A 24675-nucleotide genomic window follows, 5' to 3' on the forward strand; every position below is an offset into this window, starting at 1 on the left:
CAGGCCAATCACAACAAATGTAAATTGTACAACTGACCAATCAAAATTCAAAGTTAAAACATACAATCGGTGAAAAGCGCGGGAAAACGAGCAGAAGGTGCCATGGACGGGAAAACGTGCAACAGGCGCTTCAGGCAGGAAATAGCGCCTAAGTTAAGCCACAAATGTTTTCAGCTTTGCTTCCAAAACACTGTGTTTGCTCTGTTGGTTGCTAGAGAACTTTACAACGATTTCTATTTCTTTATGAGCAGTAAAAGAAAAACGGTTTGTACGACTTTAACCTTGTCTGTCTTGTTGACAGAAAGGACAAACTCCTCTTCATTACGCCGCACAAAACGATCATTCCGAAGTAGTGACGCTGTTCCTGAATCGTAAACCTGGAGTCATGATGCAACAAAACGCGGTAAGAAAGCAGCGAGTCGGTGCGGTAGTTAATTCAAGAGTGCTAGCTTGGGCTTCATGTATAGTACAACATTGGTAGTCAAAGGGAAGTTAATGGTTGTTACAGCTTTCCTTTACTTCTTCGTTCTACAGGAAGGCAGCACCTGTGTTCACATCGCAGCGATGAAAGGCAGTGTATTAGTGATGAAAGAACTCTTGAAATTCAACCCTTCAGGAATTACAACAGCAAGAAACAAGGTAACGATAGCATTGTTTCATTTCCTAGAGTCATTAGTAAAAAACTCGTTATAATCCCTACTCCTTTAAGATTTATCAATCTTGGAATCTTAACCATTCCAATTTTCCTTTTTTTACAGCGTAAATTTGCCACACCCCTGTTGCTGGCGGCCAGCGGTGGTCATAAAGTTGTTGTAGAAGTGTTGATAGCGCACGGAGCCTCGGCAAGTGATGAAGATGCGGTAAGTACCAGCCCCGCTCTTACACCGTCTATAGCTAAGAGTGAAGATGGTCACACAACTCGAGGGCAACATACTTTTGATATCATTAAGTTTCCTTTTACCACAGGAAGAGACTAGAAAATGCGAGAGAAATGGCGCAGACCAATGAACTTTTACGTCTCATTAATTAAATCGACGTGCATCGTTTTCAACCCTATTGTTTGTTTTCTTCAATAGGATGGGATGACAGTTCTTCATCTGGCAGCCAGGTTTGGTCACGTGGACGTGCTAGAGGTTTTGCGCGGGAAAGTTCCTTGGAGCATGGCAAGCGTAAAGGTTAGGAGAATTTTAAATTTAACCTCCGACTTACCTCTTACGAAAATACTTGCAAAATAAACGGAACGCAAGGACAGATTGCACTTTGGAGTATACAGGGACAAAAGCACTTCTTAAGTTTCATTGGGCTCGTGAACTTGGCAGAGGTTGAAACTTTTGAATGATTCTCGAATTTCGGAAAGCGCGTTACTATTAAGGGGTCCTTACTTTTAGTGAGCTCGTTTTTTACAGGTGCTACAAGAGTGATATCAGAAGTACTATTGAAGGGCTCGGTGGCCGAATGGTTTGCACGTTGGATAAATAGGTCTTGGTTTCAGCTTGGCCGCGCCTCTCTCGACCCAGAAGTGTAAATGGAAACCTTTACATTATTGGGGCAAGTTACCTTAACCCATCAAAAATGGGATTACGAATGTGACGATTTTTTTAAGTAGCTGCTCTAGATCTGGCTTACTATGTTAGCTCGCTGCGTTGACCTTTGAACAGGCTCCACTGTAGGAGACAGGGTATTGAAAATCTCTGCCCTGAGGCTATCTTCTACTCCTACGTCTACCTCTTACTCTATCCCTACTCTTTTTTTCACCTCCCCCCTCTTCTCGCTCGTCGTCTCTCTCTTCCCCCCCCCCCCCACCCCATTCGACCTTACAGCTAGTGGGTCACTGGCTGGTCCAGCAATAGTTTTTGTGATTCAGTATTTATTTTATTTTTTGTTACCTGTTGTTTTGTAGACTGGCTTGTCCGCTCTTCACGTGGCCGCCCAGTACGGTCAGATCGAAGTAGTCAGAGAAATGCTCCTAAAGGTGTCCGGGACAATCAAAAGCGAGTCTCCTTCAATGGTGGATAACGGTGAAAAAGGACCACGCTCGGACGTAAGTTAGTTTTTATTGACTGTGGTTGGATGTTTGACGCTGAAATTTATCTCAAAATGGACTTATTTCTGACTCAATTGAGCGCCATTTGTTGGCGTAGTCTTTGGAGCCCTCTGCTTCTAATCTTTTTTTGTTTGCACCCGCAGTACTGTTTCACTCCGTTACATTTAGCCGCACAGTCTGGTCACGTGGGTGTCGTGCGAATACTGCTGAACTCGCCTGGAGTGCGCGTGGACTCGGCAACAGCCGTGCAGGTAAGAGCGGACGCTCTGTATTGTTTACCTATCGTCATAAAGGAAAAACCGACGTCAAACAGTTTGTTACGCCAATCAGTCGTTACGAGTGATTACTTCATCTTCTCTTTAGTTTTACATATACAGAATCATGAAGATTTTCAGTTGTTGAAAAAAACAGTGCCATACCCATTTATTGCAACACTTCAAACACCGTTTGTTGCTTTAAAAAGAGGTAATAAATTGAATGTCGTTGTTGCTTAAAATGTCGTAATTGCCTAAAATTTTGAAGTGAGGCACAATGTGATCTAAAACTGAAATACTTCGTTATAACTAAGCATTTTCTGCACCCAGCCCGATTACAATAACACATTCTGACAAACTTACAATAACAACAACCTGTGAACAAAAGGCAAAACATTCAATTGTTCAAGGTTATGATCTCCATGGATGGCAAAAGTTTGGCTTGATTTGCCGAAAGCAAAGCATGCATTGTAGTGAAAAGGACATTGCCAGATCTTTAATGACTTTAAATTTAGCAACCTTAGCATGTTAATTTTCTCGCCATTGTAGGGTTCCATTCCTCTTCACTTGGCCGCAGAGAATGGTCACTCTGAGGTTGTTAGCATTCTGTTAAGTAAATCAACACTACAGCTCCACGTTAAGGACAAGATTGGACGAACAGCCATGCATCTGGCTGCCGCCAATGGACATAGAGAACTGATCTCTCAGCTGATCGGACAGGGAGCAGATATCAACGCGCCTGATGAGGTAACATTGAATAGAATTGAATAGCATAGTATAGCATAGCATGGAATGGAATGGAATGGAATGGAATAGAATTGATAAACATCAGGCCTTAATTACAAAAATAAAAGTTATTTAGCTTCCTGTTAGTAGGGTTTCATCCACGGTATTAAAAGTTCGAACCACCTTAAACTGCATAATAAACGGTCTCACATAAAACTGCTGAGTAGCTTTCATTTCAGTTGCTACACATTACGGTGTCATCCACAGAACTTAAAGTTAATCACTTTTTTACAGCATAAAAAAGTACCACGTGAAAGTTATGCTCAATAGCCTTGATTCTTTTCGTACGAAACTATGGCTAAACATCCCAGCGGATGGAGTTGAATTTGGGACTGTTACATATATATTTCATCTAGTGATTAGAACTAGGGATCTGAGTCATAGACCCTTCACCATAAGAAGACCCCTTATTACTCGTGGGGTGTTCGGTTCCGTGTGTTATCGTGTCGTCGCTAATTCTCCTTAGCGATGTCCATATTCTTTAAACTATTTGCTGGGAGAATTTGCAATGTCACCCAAAAAACAAGTCCTTCTTTCCACTGATTTAGAATGGCTATGCACCGATGCATATGGCAGCCGAGGCGGGTCACGTTGAAGTCGTTAAACTGTTGGTGGAGTCTGGGGCGTCACCCAGGGCAGAATCTCTGGTAAGTTAGCAAATTATCTTTAAGACGCTTAAAGCCTTGTTACTTGAGGCTATTGTCCAAAGGGAGGAAAAATTGTGTCAGTCAAGGGTCGTCATACACAACAGGTTTTTGAGCAGCCTGTGTCGCAAAGAAATGATTCAAGTTGGAATTTTCACTTACGGTAAGTTTATTGGATGGTTTCCCGTGTTTTGTCAGGACCTGTTTTTTTCTGTCACAAAGGGTTCTGATGATTTCTGACAACAGGAGACGAGCTCCAACCATTTTCGATCGATGGAAATGGTTGATTATAACCGTTTGGTCGTGTTCGTCTGGGTCCTGCCGGAATAAACTGAGTCTGTTTGGTTTCTTCGTGTTGTACGGCGAAAAAACCTTCTTTTAGTTAATTTGTTAGAATGGTTCTTCAATATTGATCAACCATATCAGGGGAAACCTCAGCCAAATCAACTAAAGTGTAACCGAGTTTGATTTTGGTTGAAACATTTGATCAACCAAACCAACCGGCGCACAACGCTGCTTGTTACTGTTCGTTATAAAACATGTCGAGTCAACTGCATTCCTAGTATCTCCTCAGACGTTCAAATCCAAAATGGCCGCCGCTCTGTTCAGCTATCAAAAGCTAGTGTCACGCGGAAGTTTCGCTTCTAGTTCATAAAGTCTTAAAATTCGGTTATATGTTCATTCGTCCTCAATTAACAGAAAGATTACCGCGCTTTTTGTCTGCCATAGAACTGTCCGCATGGCCGCTATTTATCAGCTGAAGATAAAATATGATCAGGACAAATTCGGAGCGGTTTTTTTTAGACGCATTCGACACGATAAGCTTTCCTCTTGAAGATAAACACGTTGTGAATGAACATCACGTAATACGAAAAAGTTATGACGCCACACAGAAAAAATGTCCTCACGTGGTGCATTTCAATGTACCACGTGGTTGGTTTGAAACAAACTCGCGGCATCAAAAATGTTACTCTGAAGGCGGCAAAAAAATTCTTGGGTGTCGCGGTCTACTGAGAAGAGTAGTATACATTTATTTAGACGAGAGATATTCCACGACCTTTGTTCCTTTTCCTTTGTTGGCAGCATCGACTAAATGCTAGTTTTGTTAGGTTTACCTTAGTCGTAGTTACCGACATACAGACGCCGCCAAACAAAACCTAAGTCGCCAAATCTTCGCAAAGCTGTCGCAGAAATGTTTGGCCCCTCTAGAAAAGCTCGCAGTGGGTGGAATAATTTATTTGAATCGCAGCAAAAACCAAGCGGAGACAAGAAATAAAGTTATAAGTTTTAGATGCCCCATTAAGAATCGATTTGAAGTTAGACCATAGCTAATTAACAATGCACTAATTGCGGAACAACTAACGGTAGCTTGCGTAGGATATTCCATTAAAACAACTGTAAGAGAATACGGTCAAGTCGACTCCAGAAGCTCATCTTCCTGCAGCGAGTTTTGTGTATTAGTTTAAGAATAATAATAAAAAAGGATTTTGTTTAACTTCACATTAAACTCGTTTGTCTGTTACGAAAGTAAATATTCTGCCTAATTTAATTTTCAATATTCGAAATTAATCAACATATCCTCGCTCAAAGACAAGGAAATGAAAAACCGTTCATTTCTTTGGTGCTTTCTCCGACATCATGCACGACTTTTCTTCTTTGTTTGGAAGCCATGGCTTTTATTCTGTAGGCGAAAGAAAAGAAATATTCAAATAAGCTAAGATTTTCGATGATAAAGGCCTGGCCCACCTGCTCTTAGTGCCAAGACGTAAAATGTTTAAGCACGTCAAAACAAATATTTTGTGTGGTAGCCATAGCTTTATTTTAATTTTGATGGACTTTTAAAAGACGTGTAAAATAGATATCAGAAATATTTATTTTTCATTTCTTAAGATAAATCTCTACTTTCAATATTACAAAACGCGATCGTTACCATTGAAAGAATTCAAAACCTCTCTGTGTTCAAAATCATGGCAAATTCTCTCTGTGACGAATTGCGACTGCTATACCAGCCCAAGAGTGAGGAAGTTGAGGCCTTAAATTCGTCGTACATTGTTAATTGCATCCTTAATGTTTTACTATCCCTCACTGCCATTATATTGAACGGCGTCACAATCCAGGCTCTGCGAAGAACTTCATCTTTGCCAAAGCCTCTAAAAACATTGCTTCTGAGTCTTGCTGTCTCTGATCTTGGTGTTGGTTTCTTGTGCCAACCTTTTTACGTCGTGTTGCTGGTCAAGTGGTTGCAAAGAAACAGTGAGTCAACTTGTACCCTGTACACTGTGTTTGTCTCCGCCATGGGCATGTTTTCAGTGCCTACATTTTTCGGTATTATGGCTCTGAGTGTGGACAGATTCTTGGCGATTCATCTTCATCTCAGATACCAGGAACTTGTGACTCACAAGCGAGTTGTGGCGGCGGTGATCTCAATATGGGCCTTCAGTGTATTGTTCTCCTTAGCAAGGTTGTGGATCCCAAAAGATTTCTTTAGCGTGATGTTTATCGTTATTGCTCTAGTTTGTCTTTTAACCACAGCATTGCTATATTACAAGATTTATTTAGCCGTGAGACGCCACAGAGAACAAATTGAAGCCCTCCAAGTACAACAAGGAACACAGAATGACGAAACGGCGAATGTTTCTGGGCTGAGAAAATCGGCAGTCGGGACATTCTACGTGTATCTCGTGTTTTTGATTTGTTATTTACCGCAGACTTGTAGATTTATTGCTGTCGTAGTCTCTGGATCAAGTACTTTTACAAAGGGCCTAACATATTATTGTTGGACCCTCATATTTCTCAATTCATCCTTAAACCCTGTTATTTACTGTTGGAAGATGAGACACATTCGACACGCTATCTTGGACATACTGCGAAATGTCCTTCCAAGTCACAGCTGAGTAAAGGCGTCACATTCGAATTTGAGTATGTTGCCCGTTTCGACTGGAGAATATTTTCCTTCGAAACTGGCTTGAAAAAGGCACAAGCACAGATGTTGTTAAAATTTGCCGTGCATGTTTCTAAGAGGTTGGTGATGATAATGTATGTTTTAATCCCAAGTCACAGCTGAGGAAGGTGCAGCAATCGACTTGCGATTGGAGGCAAATGGTTTCAAAAAACAACGTAAAAAATAATGTTATTTTTGCCTTGAAAACATTACCTTGCAGCTTGTCTAATAAGGTTAATAACAGCATGTTTAACTATCTAGAGTCGCTCTAAAGCTGTAGTTTTATCGCTATTTTTTTTATCGGTATCGTGCCCAGTAACCCACCCCTTTAAAAAGGCCAGAATATTGCTCCGAGTTCCAATCTGTTAACAAATCATATCCTCTAAAAGGTACGAGAAACTGCACCATTATCTTAACAGGGGAGTCCAATATCGAGATCACATAGTCGGTGATCATACGGCTTCTGGTTGAAGTTCACATCACGCATTAATTTTCGGCTTGACGGATTAAGACTTGTAACTAATAGCCATTTAAAGCTTAGATACACAAATTTATCACGATCAAGGTCACCTAAAGATAGGTTTAACAATCAGAAACAACTTGCGCAGTATTTCTGCTGTAATAGCTATTGAAGATTTTATGACGAAATTTGAATGCACTTCACGAAAGTAGGTCTGCACGGTATTTGTCTAGGGTTATTTTCCGGCCTCGCTTCCCGTCACACCCCGCGCTCTTGGCGAAGTATGAAAAACCTGTTTCTTCTCGAACAAAAGTCGTAAATAAAAACTGGATGTGAGTTTGAAATTTTCTTTTGCTTTTTGTAGAGGGCCCTTTTTGTTCGCAAGTATAATTTACGAGAGAATCCTTTTCATAGTGGGAGTTAACATCTTGCTTCAAGTTTCCAAAGGGGCTGTTAACATTTTTATGAAGACACGATTGATCATCGCAGTTATATATACAGCTTAAGCAGCCGTGAAATTAAAGCCTGAAAAAAATTCAGGCTCGAACGGGATTCTAACCCATGACCTGTGCGATACCGGAGCAGTGCTCTACCAACTGAGCTATCAAGCCAACTGGGAGCTGGTCACATTGTGAGTTCGTAATATACCCGAAGATGGTGAAGAATGCAAGTGAATATATGAAATATCATATATTTGAACTGCGGAGAAAGATGTGAAGACATGATTGACCATCGCAGTTATATACGCAGCTTAAGCAGCACATCTTCACCATCTACGGGTACATTACGAACTCACTAAGTGACCAGCTCCCAGTTGGCTTGATAGCTCAGTTGGTAGAGTACTGCACCGGTGTCGCAGAGGTCATGGGTTCGAATCCCGTTCAAGCCTGAATCTTTTTCAGCCTTTAATTTTACAACTACTTACGTTGTGTGCATAACTGCGATGACCAATCATGTCTTCACATCTTTCTCTGTAGTTCAAATATATGATCTTTCATATATTCACTTGTTAACATTTTTATTAGTGCATAAAAAAAAGGAACAACTTGTAAGCAGGTGAAATGATTGACATGGAATAAATTCACCCACGTCCCATTCTTTACTCAGCGAAAACAGAATAAGATAAATGTCAAATATTATTTTCTTTGTTGTATTCTAGCTGGGGGATTGAACCTGAAATTGAAACCGACGATTTAAAGCAAAACGTTTTGTCGAATTAGGCAACGTTGGAAAGAATCAAAGCATTCGGTTTGCGAAGTTTTGCAAAATGAAGCAATCGTACATTTCTTGAGCTAAAATGCTTTTTTAGAACATGTCACAAAAAAAAAAAAAATGCTGTTGTTGTCAATTTGTTGAACGTCTAAAGTGATTAAAATATACATATGGACGTGAACGTAGCTTTGCTGTACGTGTTCTCTTTAGATGACTCTCTTTATTTCTTTTGGGTAGCAGGGATGGCACAGTGGTGAGGGCACTCGCCTCCCACCAATCTGGCACGGGTTCCATTCCCACCCGGTGCCATATGTGGGTTCTCGGTTCTCCGGTTTTCCTCGCTCCACAAAAACCAACACTCGATCAAATTCCAATTCGACCAGGATAGAGAACCCGCATGAAAACCAGCCAAGGCTGATGTGGCTTCCTCTCTAAATATTGTTCTTTATTTTATTTGTTTTATTTATTTAATCGGTGAAAGGTCTGGATAACAGCAGACATATTAAAATTTTGTAATTAAAACTGAAGATGACAGAATATGCTCATGAAAGAAACGCCTGCTCTGTGGAGGGACATGGTACTTTGAGCTCACTAATCAAATATTTTGTCTGTGGCGATAGCTTTATTCTAATTCAGCGGAGTTAATTGTGACGAACTTAGATGGCAACTAGAGATCACAAACGCATTTTAGTTTAATAATCGAGATGCTTTATCTTCAAAATTGGTACGAGCATCGACAAATTTCGTCTTGAATAATTATTCAATCGTGTTAGGCAATTAAGATAAAAACCTAAAGTGCAAAAACAGGGGATATTCAGCATCACAAAACACCGTACAGTTGAGAAAAATTCAAGATCATGAAAAGTCCTCTTTGTGACGAATTGCTGATTCCCAGTGGTGCCCAATATGATGACTTATATTCATGGTACATTGTTAACTGTGTCTTGAACGCTTTCCTAATCATTACTGCCGTCATATTGAACAGCATCACAATCCAAGCGATTCAAAAATCTTCCTCGTTGGCGAAACCTCTGAAAACATTGCTTCTGAGTCTTGCTGTCTCTGATCTTGGTGTTGGTTTACTTGTCCAGCCTTTCTACTTTGGGCTTCTCGTCAAATGGTTACAGCAAGGCAATTCAACTGATGCAGTATGCAACGCGTTTATCTTTGTCACTTACTTATTTTCTGCAGCCTCGTTTTTTGGTGTAATAGCCTTGAGCGTTGATAGATTCTTGGCGATTCATCTTCACCTCAGATACCAGGAACTTGTTACTCACAAGCGGGTAGTTGCTGCAGTGATCTCAAATTGGGTGTTTAGTGCATTTGTTTCGTTATTCAACTGGCGGGTCTCTACGAATATTACCTCCGTTGTTTTTGCCATTATTGGGGGAATGTGTCTCGCAGTCTCAGCGGCGCTTTATTTCAAGATTTATTTTATCGTGCGTTGCCACAGAGTTCAAATTCAAGCCTTGCAAATACAGCAAGTAACACAAAATGGCGAAGAGATGGCGAATATTGCAAGGCTGCGAGGATCTGCCATTGGTACATTTTACGTTTACCTACTGGCTCTGCTCTGTAATTTGCCGCAATTTTGTAGTTTCGCTGTTGTTGCAAACTCTGAATTAAGTACCGGTATTAAAGCTTTTGATATTTCTTCAGGTACCTTGATGTTAATGAACTCATCTTTGAACCCAGTAATTTACTGTTGGAAGATGAGACAAGTTCGAAGCGCTGTTATGGACATACTGCGAAATATATTTTCAAATAAGAACTACGGAGGGGAACGAATGCAAATTCATGTGTGTGCCCGAAAGGAGAATTCTTTGGACAAGAGGAATAACCGAATTTTGAAGGCAAACTAAATTAAAAGATGGTTAAAACACATTATATTGAAACACGCAAAGCCTGAAACGTCCACGGGTATTATTTGTTGAACATTCGAATAACGTGTATATATTTATCGGCAAAGTTGTCAATGTTGTCTGATGTTGGTTTTATATTTTCTTTATAAAATAAAGCGCATGCGCATTGTGAACTCGTATCACTCCCTGCATACAGGTGGAAATTGTACCGATAAGTTTTGTCACTGACTTGAGGTGGAGAGGTATACATATCTCGTTTAATCTGAGTGGTTTATATCAATTGACAAACGTTTACAGGTGATTTCAGTTTCTTTACGAAAAGCCGAGTTTTCACCACGACGTCGAATTGAACGGTTAACGGTGTCTTAGAGCTTATTTGTTTACTTATTTTTATTTTTTATTTTTTTTTATTGCTAAACACATAATTACTTACATTGCCTTACACTACTTACAACACGACACAATACTTAACCTACTCACAATACACTACATTATTGTTATCATCATCATCATTATTATTATTATTATTATTATTATTATTATTCTTTCTAATACTTTTACTGTCTTACAAACGTCACTTACAATACATCAAAAAAAAAAAAGACAACTATTTACAATACTTGGCATTACCTTACCTACTTATGAAAAGCTTAGTTAGTACTAATATAGTTTTAAATGTCAGTCTGCGGTTCATTTACACCCTTACAACATTGTATAAAAAAGGGTGAGGAAGAGAACTCTTTCATTGTTTACTTTGAACGACGTGTTTCTGCGAAAAATTAGTTAATTAGCTAAAAGTCAAGTTGTTTAACTTGCGATAACATTTATTTTTTCGAAGTTTTATTCTAGCTCTTTCTTTTACTAAGTGCGTTTGCAAAGTGAAAGTTGCCTTAAGCAATACAGTTTTATAGATTCTAAAAAAATTGTATCAAAAAATTTATATTACACGAAAACTTTTTTTTTTTTCGTTATTTTAAAAGTGGAATCCTATTGTCCGTTTTGACCAGGGGCCAATTTTCGTTTATTTTTGTTATTATTATTATTATCATTTTTTTTTGCGGAATTGTCTTGAAAAGAGCGTGAACATTTTCCTTAACTTTCCCGTGGATGTTTTCCGGGAATAGCTGATACTGGTAGTGCATTTCAGTATCGCCGGGAAATTTGCTAACTTTATAATGTTCAAACGCGCTTTACATTACACATAGAACGGAGAATACGATTAGACGTTACTTAGCTGTTGGTGTTTCATGAATTTATCCGCCAGTAATGTTATAAAAGAAACGCAATACTCATTTCATAGAACAAGTTTGTACAGATTGTATAAGAGGATGTTGGACTTCATCTTATACATTTGAAGCGCTTGCGCACTGAGCCTACATCGCCACCCAAAAACAATTGCGAAACTCTAGAATTTATTTGAATGATTTGATATTGCTTTCTTGATATTGCTGACTCAGTTGACAGTTGGAACTTAACCCGTCGTATTCTAATTTACACAGGAATAAAATTAAGACTTCTCAGTCGACATTTATGACAAAGGTTAGCAGGTGATTACTCATCTGCAAAAATTCATTTACGCACGGAAGTCGCTTGAAATTTGCACTTGTTTGCCATGAAAAGAGAAAAAACAGGCAACTTGTCAACAACATCCTGCTCCTTCCATGTGTCAGGCAAAATTTTATTAAGCTGAGTTAATTTTTTCAGCCGGATGAAATGTGAGACATCTGTTTTTAACAAAGACAGGGAAGTTGAAATCTTCCCAAAACAAATATTTTGCTTTATAATGACGGTTTTCTGAAAATTCAAATGAACTTTAATGAGTTAGTAGGTAACCAAACGGCTTTTGAGTGCAAAATTGGAACGAAATTTTCGAAAAATTTTCCCGTGAATATACTTATTCAAGTTATAGACGTGTACGAGAACAATTTATCAAATTTGTCATTTTTAAAGTGCGTCGGATAATCCAGGAGCTCACATGGATTATTTAACATTAGTGAAACACCGTAAGGATTGAAAACATACAAGGTTATGATAAATCCTGTTTGTGAGGAATTTTTGCTATACCAGACCACGCGTACGGAAGATGAAAACCTAAGATCGTGGTACATTGTTAACTGTGTCTTCAACGTTTTTATTACTGTAACCGCCATCATCTTCAACAGCGTCACAATCCAGGCGCTGAGAAAAACTTCATCGTTGCCAAAGCCTCTGAAAACATTGCTTCTGAGTCTTGCTGTCTCTGATCTTGGTGTTGGTTTACTTGTAGAGCCGTTCTTCATTGGCCTACTCGTCAAGTGGTTACAGCGAGACAATTCAACTGATGCTACATGCACCACGTTTTACTTGATCCAGGGCTTGTTTTCTGGAGCGTCATTTGTCGGAGTATTGGCTCTAAGTGTAGACAGATTCTTGGCGATTCATCTTCATCTCAGATACCAGTTGCTGGTAACTCACAAGCGAGTTGTTGTTTTGGTGATCTCAATATGGATATCCAGTGCGCTTCTTTCCTTAGTTAGCTTGTTGGTTCCGATGACTATTGCCTACCTGGTTTTGGCAATTACCGGGATACTTTGTCTCGTAACTTCAGGGTTGCTTTTCTTTAAGATTTATTTAACCGTGCGGCGCCACAGAAATCAAATTCATGCTCTGCAAGCACATAGCCAAAAAGCAAATGTTGCCAGGCTACGAAAATCTGCAGTCGGAACATTTTACATATACTTAGTGTTTTGTATAAGTTATTTGCCGAACTTTTGCAGTTTTGCTGTCATGGCAATCTCTGAATTTAGTACTAGTGTTAAAGTTTTGGTCATTTCGTCAGTAACTCTGATGTTACTTAATTCATCTTTGAATCCTGTTGTTTACTGTTGGAAAATGAGACACATTCGAGACGTTATCTTGGACACACTGCGAAATGTCTTTCCAAGTTACAGCTGAGTAAAGGCTTTATATTCAAATGAAGAGGCAGATCGCGCCGAGAACAACATAAACGCTCACTTCGCTTTAACAACACCGTGTAGTTTGTGAACTGTTCCAGAGAACTAAGTGCCTTGTTGCATGCGTTGATTCTTGATATTTTTATTATTTCTAATTTCGTTTCATTGTCATTATTTCTGTTATTGTTGTTTCCAATATTAACATTTATTATATTCCTGTCTTTTTTAAGAAGTGCGTCTGTAAAGTGAAAGCCGGTCACCTGCTTCGATACAGTTAATAATATCGAGGATGTTACACGGCAGCGCGAAGTCATGAATTATATTTTGGAGTGTTGAATATTGTTTTTAACGCGAGAAAATAAAATTTATATCTTTGCAAGCCACCGTGTAAAGGTCAAACCGGCGTGAGAAGATCGAATGGGGGTCTGGGTATTCATTGAAATTTTGCACACTGCTTGTCGGTGTAGAGGAAATCTTCAAATTTGTATTTTTTTGCACGTGAAGTATTAGCAAGGACACGTTGAATTTCTCACTCATAAGATCATTCTTCTGTAGCTTTCCTTTCACTCTTACATAAATTTTCGGTGAAAATTCTTCTCAAATTCAGTGTGGCGAAAAGAACATTGTTCTTCTGAAATTCAGTGTGGCGAAAATAACCTTGTTTCCACAAGTCTGAAGAAAGTAAAAACGTACAAAATGAAGTTTCGAGCTCGGGTTTTCTGTGAGCGAATATTCGGCGTAGACGAGTTAACTATCACTCATAGAAAACGATGGCGAGTAGTCTCATTGTTTTAATAGACACTCTAAAGGATTTTTTTACAGCCCGAAACCTCCAACTTTGTGTCATTTTAAACCTAAAATTAAGAATGACTACCAGTTTCAAGAGCAGCACTCGGGTGATCATTGTCTATCAGCGAATAGAAAGCGATTACAGAACCAATCAGATTCGCGGATTTCCAATTTCCGCTTTACATTACCTATAATACTGAGAGTAAGATCCGCTGTTAATGTAGGTGTGTCATAGATGAACTCGCTGCCAGTAATGATCTGAAAGAGCCACATAAAAGACATTTCATTGAACACGCCTGTATGGCTTGTATAAGCGAGTGGTGCTAACAAAGTTACTCAGTGTTCGTTTCTTAGAAATTTCTAGGGCTTGCGCACTGAGCCCACATCTCAGCGCACAAACACCTGTGAAACACTAGAATTTGTTTATTAAACCTATTTGGACTCAGTTGATATTGGAACCTAACTCGTTGAATTCTCATTTGCTCTGAAAACATAAGATGAAGGGTCCGTTAACATTTATGACAAAGCTTTGCAGGTGATTACTCATTAGCAAAAATAGATAATAATCACAAAAAAATTAGTGCATTTGTACACAGATATCGATTGAATTTTACATTTGCCTGAGACGTAAAGAGCAAAACCAGGCAACATATCAAGGATATACTAATTGTTAGATTTTTCACGAAACGTTTTAATAAACGAAAGCTCTAATTTACAGTTGAAACGTGAGACAACTGTTGTAAGCGGAGACAAGGAATTCGAAACTTGAAATATCTTGTTTGTTATGACGACTTGATGAAAATTGTGATTAACTTGAACTACTTGATGTGTTAAGAATGGGCGTGCATGTTCGTTCATCGCCAATTTGAAACCGCGTTTGATTGAAAATTTTCCTGGAACGAAGCTTTCTAAACATTTTCTTGCGAATACTTCTTCAATGGAGTTTTCATCAAGTTGTAGAAGTGATCCGGAACACGTTTTCGAATTTGTTATTTTTAACGTGCGTCAGTTAATTCCATGAGCCAACAGTCATTATTTAACCCAACAGGAAATAATTTAAGCTTAAGCATTGACGCCTATGGCCCTATCCTCCCAGAGGAGAGCTAGAAACTAAGAAAAAGAAGAAGCATTGACACATACGAGTTCATGGAAAATCCTCACGGCTTTAGCGAATTGCTGCTCTACCAGCCCACGCGCGAGTACGGAATATGAACACTCAGACGTAATATCATGGTTTATAATATACAGCGGAACCCCGGTAACTCGAACTCTGAAGGGAAACGAAAAACAGTTCGAGTTAGCGGGGGATCGAGTTATCGGGGTCGATTGAATATCCAACTTGGCATGTTAATAATTGATAATTCACTGATTTTTCAGCACTTCAGTATACAGTGACAGCTAAAGGCATCGAATCCGGTATGACTCATACCATCGGGAAATGACTGTCAAATATGTGAACGGTCGGTTGCACTAATTAAAATCAAATTGCTGTGGTGTTAGTTTTGAGTGTTTTTACCGATTACACGACAAGAAAAGCTAATGGGATGACATCCCTGGTGAGTTACATGAACCAGAATTCGAGTTATCGGGGTAAATTTTTATCAAAGGAAACGAAATTTAGTTCGAGTTAGCGGGGGAGTTCGAGTTATCCAAGTTCGAGTTACCGGGGTTCTACTGTAATATAATGAGTGTTTATAATAAAATATCATAATATTCGTATTCTAATTTACAAAAGAATATAATTAAGAGTCAAAGATTTCCTACCTCTTGGATGTGTCAGGAAAAATAGATCAAAAAACGTAATTTTGTTACGATGAAATGTTGGACATCAGGTTTAAACAAAGCCAGGGAACTACGGCTTTATAAAAATTTAAATGACTTCTAATAAGTTAGTTAGTGAAACGGCTTTTGAGTGCAAAATTGGAACGAAACATTTTCCAGCGAATACTTATTCAACAGAGTTTTGGTCACGTTATAGACGTGTACGGGAACAATTTTTCGAATTTGTCATTTTTAAAGTGCGTCGGATAATCCAGGAGCTCACATGGATTATTTAACATTAGTGAAACACCGTAAGGATTGAAAACATACAAGGTTATGAAAAATCCTGTTTGTGAGGAATTGCTGCTATACCAGCCCACGAGTACGGAAGAAGAAAACTTAAGGTCGTGGTACATTGTTAACTGTGTCTTCAGTGCTTTCCTTGTTATTACCGCCATCATCTTCAACAGCGTCACAATCCAGGCCTTAACAAAAGCTTCATCGTTGCCAAAGCCTCTGAAAACATTGCTTCTGAGTCTTGCTGTCTCTGATCTTGGTGTTGGTTTACTTGTAGAGCCTTTCTACTCTGGCCTCCTCGTCAAGTGGTTGCAGCGACACAATTCAACTGATGCTACATGCACCACGTTTTACTTGATCGTGGGCCTGTTTTCTGGAGCGTCATTTGTCGGCGTTGTGGCTCTAAGTGTAGACAGATTCTTAGCGATTCATCTTCATCTCAGATACCAGGAACTTGTGACTCACAAGCGAGTTGTTGCTGTGGTGATCTCAATATGGATATCCAGTGCGCTTCTTTCCTTAGTTAGCTTGTTGGTTCCGATGACTATTGCCTACCTGGTTTTGGCAATTACCGGGATTCTTTGTCTCGTAACTTCAGGGTTGCTTTTCTTTAAGATTTATTTAACCGTGCGGCGCCACAGAAATCAAATTCATGCTCTGCAAGCACATAGCCAAATAGCAAATGTTGCCAGGCTACGAAAATCTGCAGTCGGAACGTTCTACATATACTTAGTGTTTTGTATAAGTTATTTGCCGAACTTTTGCAGTTTTGCTGTCATGGCAATCTCTGAATTTAGTACTAGTGTTAAAGTTTTTGTCATTTCGTCAATAACTCTGATGTTACTAAATTCATCTTTGAATCCTGTTGTTTACTGTTGGAAAATGAGACACATTCGACACGCTATCTTGGACACACTGCGAAATGTCTTTCCAAGTCACAGCTGAGTAGAGACTCAAGAATCGCGCCGAAAACAACATGAACTGTCTAGAACCTGTGTAGAGTGTTAACTGTTCTAAAGGACTCATGAGTAATATTTTTTTTTTTTTTTTTCATTTTCGTTTTCAGTGTTCTTATATTTGTTATTGTTGTTTTCAATGTCCAAATTTATTCTATGCCTTTTCTTACCAAGCGCGTCTGTGAAGAGAAAGTCGCCTGTTTATAACATCGAGGATATTACACGGTGGCGCGAAGATATGAATTTTATTTGCGAGCGGTAAAATGCTGATTTTAACAAGGAAAAATAAAATTCATATCTTCAAGCCGGGTTAACGTGAAGCCGGTGCGAGAAGACCGAATGGTAGTCTGGGTATTCATTAGAATTTTGTGCACTGTTTGTCAATGTAAAGAAAATCTACATTCTAGTTATGCGACGCTTTCGAGAGGTAGACATATATGTTATTTGCCGGCTTAGGGTCGGTCCATATAGCGAAAAACTGTGACCAAGGTCTTGAAAATGCTGCCCGCCGAGGGCAGCATTTTCAAGCCCGAGGTCACAGTTTTTCGCTATAAGGACCGACCCTAAGCCGGCAAAAAAACATGTTTATTTTTTTCCTGCAGTAAATTAGTTTTACAGATCACAAATGGGTTTGTTTACGCAGCTCTTGTCATTGAATCGGCTTGCGCGCCGTCTACTAACGATTTGTAAAAAATCTTGGTAACGAGCGAGTAACTCAGATAGTAGACAAAGAAATATGTATTAAAGAACAGATTTTTTGAACTACTTATATGTTAGTTGCATTTATTTCACCAGTTAAGTTCTCCAAAGTTGTTTTTGCGCTGTGAAATTTCGTGTGAAGTTTGAAGTTTTACTACAAAAACAATCTCTGTCAGTCGTTACTTTTAAAATCACTTGAAATCAGACTTTTCTACCGGAAATTGAATGGCAGAAAGCGAGGAAATTCGTTAAGTGTATTCCACAGAAATTCTCCTAAATACAGCAACGATCAGAGAGGTAAACTCGACTGAAATTGACGCAAATTTTACGGCGAGACTGAAACACATTATTACGCACCATTACAGCGCCAAGCTACAAGCAACGAAGCAAACTCTCACAACTTCAAAACACTCAATTGAATTTACTTACAGTGACTTTCCTTGCCATTTTAAAGTAAATAGAGATAAACTTGCGTCGACCAATCGTCGATGGATGTGTAAAAAAGGCAAAAGATTGACGGTTACCGCTAACTTTTAGGAGCAAAATTTAGGCAGCGAAGAAAAAATCCGGCCCGTGGGCCGTATCGTAAAAAGCTGGACCGGTCACGTGCGTATGATTAGCCAATTAAATTCGAGGATTTAGGATTCCGGCCCGCTCAGATGCTTGAGAAAAAAATAATAACTACTTAATAACCGAGAGTGAGGTCGTTACGGGAACATCTCAAACTGAGGCCTTGCCTTATTGACCTCGCTATGGCTCGGTCAATACGGTAGGGCGAGGTTTGAGATTTTCCCGTAACGACCGAACGGTCGAGGTTATTAAGTTGGTTATTATATGGCTCATGAATCACAGAAAAGAAAAAAAAAATTTATTCGAGCGGAAGTCGTCAATTTACATCCGGCGATGCGCGCGTTTACTGATTCATTCATCGTCTCAAACCCAGGGCAAAACTACACAGTCAGTGAACCTTACGTATTCCGTTAAAAACACATTTCTTTACAGGAAAAATGATTGTCACAGCCTCAAAAAGGTATTTTAGTATCGTGGTGCCACAACTTGATGAGGGAGTTTTTCCGACTTTTGTGGCGAAACGTCAACGCACATAGAAAAGACAGACAGTGCTTCAAAATAGTCCAAACCAACGGTGTTTCGGTGAAAGAAAACACTAATGCTTCAGAATGTACTGCTCAGAATAACTCGATCTTCGCATTCGCTTTCGACAACATATCTTCGCCTTCTTCATTCTGGGATTTATGGATGAACTTTTCAAGCCTTGTGAACGTCTAAAACTTCCTGCAGTTATCAGAAACACTACTACCGACAGAAACCGCTCGATTGTTTACATCTGATGATCCTGGAAGCTGATTTACACTTGCTTGTTTCAAAGCGAGGGAATCTATTTGATGAGAACTGTGGCGGAGTTCAATATTTCAGTAATTGTTGTGACTAAGATTATAACTTATAAGTTTCTTCGTGGTGTTCTCCTCAGGATGCATGACAGATCTGCCGATGGTGTTTTTCACTTAGCGATTTTAGCTTTACCTAAGGCTCGGTAAACTTTGATTGTTTTTCGCTAGTGCTCGCCAAGGTTCCGGCTGGTAAGTCAAAAACGACTTCCATATAAATTTTTGTTAAGGAAAAATCTCTAAACTTTTAGCTACTCGGATTAATTTTACTTTCTCTTACTGTTTTTAATCGGCTTTCATCGTTTCAATGAGCTTGAATTTTCAGAGCCGGGCTCTTCCTAATTTGCATAATCCGTAATCGGCCCGTGGGCATTACGGCTGCGTAATGACCGCTCAGATCTCGCTCTTAGCCAATCAGAGCGCGCGTTATATCGGCCACAAGCCAAAGCCATATAATAACATGGAATATTTTACGAGTCTCTTGTATTTTCCCGATATACACACGAGCCTTTAGGTGAGTGTCTCTACCAAGAAAATACCAAGTGACAAGTGGGACATTCTGTAGTATACCACGAGGGAGCGTTGAATAACTATTTTATACCATGACATAGAAAATAAAGTGGCCAATACAATCAATGAGACGTACGCGCGGCGCATGATGGGAAGTGTGGATGTAATACCGTCGAATAGTGGCTTTCCTGTATTCTGATTGGCTGTATTTTCTGTGGCATGGTATAAAAATTTAGATTTTTCCACGTGAAGTATTAGCAATGATACATTAGATTTTCCACTCATAAGGTCATTTTTCTGTATCTTTTCTTTCACTCTTACATGACTTTTAGTTTACAATTCTTCTACAATTCAGTCTGGCGAAAAGAACGTTGTTTCCACAAGTCTGAAGAAAATGAAAACGTACAAAATGAAGTTGGCCTTGTTGTTATTCAACAATTAGAGTACGAGCCCCGGTCAGCTAGCCGAGTTAACTATCGCTCATGGGTAACGAGGGCGAGTATTCTCATTGCTTTAGTTGACACTCTAAAGGATTACGGCCCAAAACCTACAATTTTGTGTCTTTATAGGCCTGAAGTTACGAATAATATTCAGTTTCAAGAGCAGTGCGAGGGTGCTCGTTCTCTATCAGCGAATGAAATACAAATCCAGAACCAGTCACATTCGCGGATTTCCAATTTCCGCTTTACAGTATCACTGAATAATACTGAGAATAAGATCTGATGTTAAATGTAGATGCATGAGTCATAGACTGATTAACTCACCGCCAGTAATAATCTGAAAGAGCCACATAATAGACATTTCATAGAATACGTCAATATGGCTTGTACAACAGAATGTTGGTCTCGTGTACCCAGTGTTTTTTTCTTGGAAATTTATAGCGCTTGCGCACTGAGCCCACATCTCCGCCTAAAAACACCTCTGAAGCCCTAGAATTTGTTTATTAAGCCCATTTGGACTCTGTTGAAATTGGAACCTAACTCGTCGAACCCTCATTTGTTCTGATGAGAATAAGATGACAGGTCCGTTAACATTTAAGACAAAGGTTTGCAGGTGATCTCTCATTAGCAAAACATCAGTGCATTTGTACACAGATATCGATTGAATTTTTACACTTGCCTGAGACGTACAGAGCAAAACCAGGCAACATATCCACGATATACTAATTGCTAGATTTTTCAGGAAACATTTAATAAACAAGGCTCTAATTTACAGATGAAACGTGAGACAACTGTTGTAAGCGGAGACAAGCAATTTGAAACTTGAAATATCTTGTTTCTTATAACGACTTTATGAAAATTGAAATTAACTATAACTGCTGGATGTGTTAAGAAGGGGCGTGCATGCTCATTCATCGCCGATTTGAAACCGCGTTTGATTAAAAAATTTCCTGGAACGAAGCTTTTTAAACATTTTCCGGCGAATACTTCTTCAATGGAGTTATGATCAAGTCGAAAACATGCTCAGGAACATGTTTCGAATTCGTTGTTTTTAGCCTACGTCAGACAATCCACTAGTCAACAGGAATTATTTAAATCTAGAAAATTTAAAAGCACCGTTAGGATTGAAAACATACGAGTTCATGGGAAATACTCACGGCTTTCGCGAGGTGCTGCTCTACCAGCCCACGGGTACGGAATATGAAAACTTAAGATCATGGCACGTTTCAAATTGTGTGCTCAACGCTTTCCTAACCATTACCGCTATCGTCTTAAACGGCATCACAATCCAAGCGATACGAAGAACTTCGTCATTGCCACAACCCCTTAAAACATTGCTTCTTAGTCTTGCTGTTTCCGATCTTGGTGTTGGTTTACTTGGCGAACCTTTCTACGTTGGAATACTCGTCAAATGGTTGCAACGAAACAACACGACTGGTACTTTTTACACCGCGTTTCGCTTTACCTTGTATTTATTTTCTGCCGCTTCATTTTTGGGAGTCATGGCTCTGAGCGGGGACAGATTCCTTGCTGTGCACCTCCATCTCAGATACCAGGAACTTGTGACTCACAAGCGAGTTGTTGCTGTGGTAATCACAATGTGGGTGTTCAGTGCATTTTTTTCCTTACTTTACTTGTGGGTCTCCACGAATATTTCTCACATAGTGTTTGCCATCAGTGGAGTAGCTTGCCTCGTAGTCTCAGGGATGCTTTATTTCAAGATTTATTTTGCTGTACGGCGCCATAGAAATCAAATTCAAGCCCTACAGGTACACCAAGTAGCACAGATTGGCCAAATAGCAAATGCTGCTAAGCTGAGAAAATCTGCAGTGGGTATATTTTACGTTTATCTAGTGTTTTTGCTTTGTTATCTCCCGCAGATATGCAATTTTGTTGTCGTTGCAATCTGCGACTTAAGTGCCGGCGTAAAAGTTTTTTCCATGTTTTCAATCACCTTGTTATTTCTCAATTCATCGTTAAACCCTGTTATTTACTGCTGGAAGATGAGACACATTCGACGCGCTGTCTTGGACATGCTGCGAAATGTCATTCCAAACTGATCACAGCTGGGTAAAGGCCTAACATGCGATTGTGGGTCTGTTGTCCGTTTTGATTGGGGAATAATTTTCTTCGAAACTGGCTTGAAAAAGGCATGAACAAAGATGCTATTAAACTTTGCAGTGCATTTTTCCGCATGTATTTTTTACAACTGCTATGATTCCCTGCATGCAGATCTCATAAAGGCAACTGGCCATTGTATGTTCAACGCTTTCTAAGCCATCGCCGCCATCATCTTGAACGGCATCACAATACAGGTGCTAGGAAAAACTTCCTCGTTACCAAGGCCTCTGAAAACATTAATTGCATCTGGGTCTTACTGTCTCTGATCTTGGTGTTGGTTTTCTTGTCGAGCCTTTCTACTTTGGGCTACCCGTCGAGTAGTTACAGCGAGACAATTCAACTGATGCTACATGCACCACGTTTTACTTGAATATGGGCCTTTTTTCTGCAGCGTCATTTTCAGCGAGTGATAGCGTAGCCAGAATGAGTTATAGCAGTTAGTTGCGGAGGAAACACTTCACTCGTTCGGTCAGCAGTCGTTCGATGGATCGTAAACAATTTTTTTAATTCATAACAGTTAGGTTAAAACTGCCGATTGATTGATTATTACCGCGGGCTTAAATGATTCGCACAGCGAGCTATAGCGAGCGACTACAGATTCAAATGGCTGTTGTTTTCTGCTGGAAATCACTCAATTTGCTCACGAAATGACTGTTTTACTGGCCATGTTATCTATTCATGGATATTTTGGATGCTGGATGGGTTTTTCTTTCTCACTTTCCACTGAGGTCAGGAGATCGCTTGGCTCGTACTCGTGCACGTAAAAGTTATCTGACAAAGTGCATAGTTTGTTCTAAAACCTTAGCGATTCGCCATTTTGGTCAGTTTGAGGCCTGCTCTCGTATAAGTAATTTATATCCCCTGATTCTGTTTAATGAAGGAACGAGGTTGTCCTAAGGACAGAAACATCGATGTCAGAATAGTCCTCGGCTCGATAGGGTAATTCTAAACTCTAAAGGATAGGTGACTTAAAGTACAGTAAAAAGGGGTTTTGTCTCATTTGATAGAAATTTTAAAAAGTTGATTATAGTCATTTGCCAGTAAAGAACATAACGCAATCAGTTTTTTGTTACAACTCATTACAGTCGTAACGATCAAAACTGCTCAAGTGTTCCACGTATTAAAATAAGCTGAAAGATTGTTTGTAAATTAATGATTGTTGTAAAATTTATGCTGTGTCACGCAACATACAAGCTCCTTAAAATCTTTTTGACCACCCTTGTAATATGTATAACATGAAACATGACCGTTTCACATAACGCGAAAAAAAGCCTTTTTGATTTGGTATTAGCGGAGGTCCAGCGCGCGTAGTGAACCAGCGGAGCTCCATGGGTTAAGATTTTGGTAAACAATCAAGAGAAGAAATTAGGCTATGACGTAATCCTACGAGCGAGCGAGCGTCCGTCCGTCCGTCTGCGTACAGACTCTGGAAAAGGGAGGAGGGAGTCACGCGATTCATTAGGTGATAAACAAAAAGAATCAAACGTGTTTCGTGTGTTTAGAGAATTTTTTTTTTTTTTCATTAACTTTATTTCTACACTAACAGACCAAAAAAAAAAAAAAACACTACTTACAATGAAAAATACTTACGATACAATACTACAGTACAACATTTATCTACTACTTACTTGGTTATAGTTACAGTACTTACATTCCAGAAAACTTTTTCCCCTCCCCCTATTCTATGCATATGATATTGTTTAAGCACGATTTAAGCACGACTGTCAAGTTGCTTCTGCGAGATATCTGCTATTGGAGTTGTAAAGTCTTCCTAATTTGAAACCATGCTGTGAGACATTTTATAAATTTCATTGTTTTAATTTCACTAATCTCTAAACAATAACACCTGAGTTGCATGCTTTGACGAAGTTGCTGTAAGTTGCATATTGTAAACAAATAGCTATATGTTTCTGTCTAAAAATTATAAAACTGTATTTGTTAATACTGCCAGGTGAGTTTTGAAGTTTTCTGTGTTAGTAGGAACAGCCGCTTCATAGACTGCTAAAATTACTTGTTTTGTTTTGGTTGGAAACCAAGAAAGATCAACAAACCATTTTATGCTTTTAAAGCGTACAGGTTTTGATATCTGACGCGTCCATAATGTGTTTACAAAGTATGGAGATTTCCTCGTTTTGTTAGTTCAATTTTTTCGGTTTGGTGAAATCTTTGGGTGAATTTCTTTAAAGGTCTGGTGAAACTACGGTCGATAAATTGCAAAGCCATCGGCAGAAATAATATCCAAATGCGCTTTAGCGGAATATCGGAAGCTTAACTTGAACACCGCATGTCTGAAATTTTGGACGTCTTTCTGCTTCTAAATCCAGTCTATTTCCTGGCTTTATGTTGAACTATAATCCGTTCTTAAACCAAGTTTCTTAACATTTCTTTCATTCCGCCATCTTTCGTTGCGAATTTTGTGCTTTAAAGGCGAACAGGATTTGCTATTTGACACTCGCGCGTTGATTTGCATATATCTGTGTTTATAGAGATTCCCTCGTTTTATTAGTCCAGGTTATTCAGTTTTATTTGCTTTTAAGGTGGGTCTGTACCCCAAGTACAT

The 24675-nt window shown here is 39.2% G+C and overlaps 6 protein-coding genes across 8 annotated transcripts in view; all 6 read left to right on the forward strand.

Annotated features, from left to right (window-relative positions):
* Positions 1–24675, forward strand: part of LOC110067603 (uncharacterized) — a 76753-nt gene that overhangs the window by 37152 nt on the left and 14926 nt on the right. For all 3 annotated transcript variants that reach the window (XM_089279011.1, XM_089279012.1, XM_020774947.2), the window contains 8 exons: positions 302–403; positions 535–639; positions 759–860; positions 1077–1175; positions 1901–2041; positions 2188–2295; positions 2848–3045; positions 3633–3731. In XM_089279011.1, the coding sequence (XP_089135137.1) occupies positions 302–403; positions 535–639; positions 759–860; positions 1077–1175; positions 1901–2041; positions 2188–2295; positions 2848–3045; positions 3633–3731 (954 nt within the window). The remainder of the gene's footprint in view (positions 1–301; positions 404–534; positions 640–758; positions 861–1076; positions 1176–1900; positions 2042–2187; positions 2296–2847; positions 3046–3632; positions 3732–24675) is intronic.
* Positions 3742–8526, forward strand: LOC110067607 (adenosine receptor A2b-like). Its single transcript, XM_020774952.2, has one exon. The coding sequence runs from the start codon at positions 5696–5698 to the stop codon at positions 6620–6622; it is 927 nt and encodes a 308-aa protein (XP_020630611.1). The 5' UTR covers positions 3742–5695; the 3' UTR covers positions 6623–8526.
* LOC110067606 (histamine H2 receptor-like) lies at positions 8627–10822 on the forward strand. Its single transcript, XM_020774951.2, has one exon. The coding sequence runs from the start codon at positions 9199–9201 to the stop codon at positions 10201–10203; it is 1005 nt and encodes a 334-aa protein (XP_020630610.2). The 5' UTR covers positions 8627–9198; the 3' UTR covers positions 10204–10822.
* On the forward strand, positions 11212–13515 carry LOC149097561 (octopamine receptor beta-1R-like). The gene has a single exon (XM_089279030.1). It carries the CDS (start codon positions 12232–12234, stop codon positions 13135–13137), a length of 906 nt encoding a protein of 301 aa, XP_089135156.1. The 5' UTR covers positions 11212–12231; the 3' UTR covers positions 13138–13515.
* LOC149097562 (octopamine receptor beta-1R-like) lies at positions 14681–17674 on the forward strand. The gene has a single exon (XM_089279029.1). It carries the CDS (start codon positions 16023–16025, stop codon positions 16926–16928), a length of 906 nt encoding a protein of 301 aa, XP_089135155.1. The 5' UTR covers positions 14681–16022; the 3' UTR covers positions 16929–17674.
* LOC110067609 (melanocortin receptor 3-like) lies at positions 20876–23100 on the forward strand. The gene has a single exon (XM_020774953.2). It carries the CDS (start codon positions 21137–21139, stop codon positions 22052–22054), a length of 918 nt encoding a protein of 305 aa, XP_020630612.2. The 5' UTR covers positions 20876–21136; the 3' UTR covers positions 22055–23100.

The sequence above is a fragment of the Orbicella faveolata genome, unplaced genomic scaffold, assembly GCF_042242905.1.
Source record: "Orbicella faveolata isolate gen_17 unplaced genomic scaffold, um_ofav_v1 contig_47, whole genome shotgun sequence".
Lineage (NCBI taxonomy): Eukaryota > Metazoa > Cnidaria > Anthozoa > Scleractinia > Merulinidae > Orbicella > Orbicella faveolata.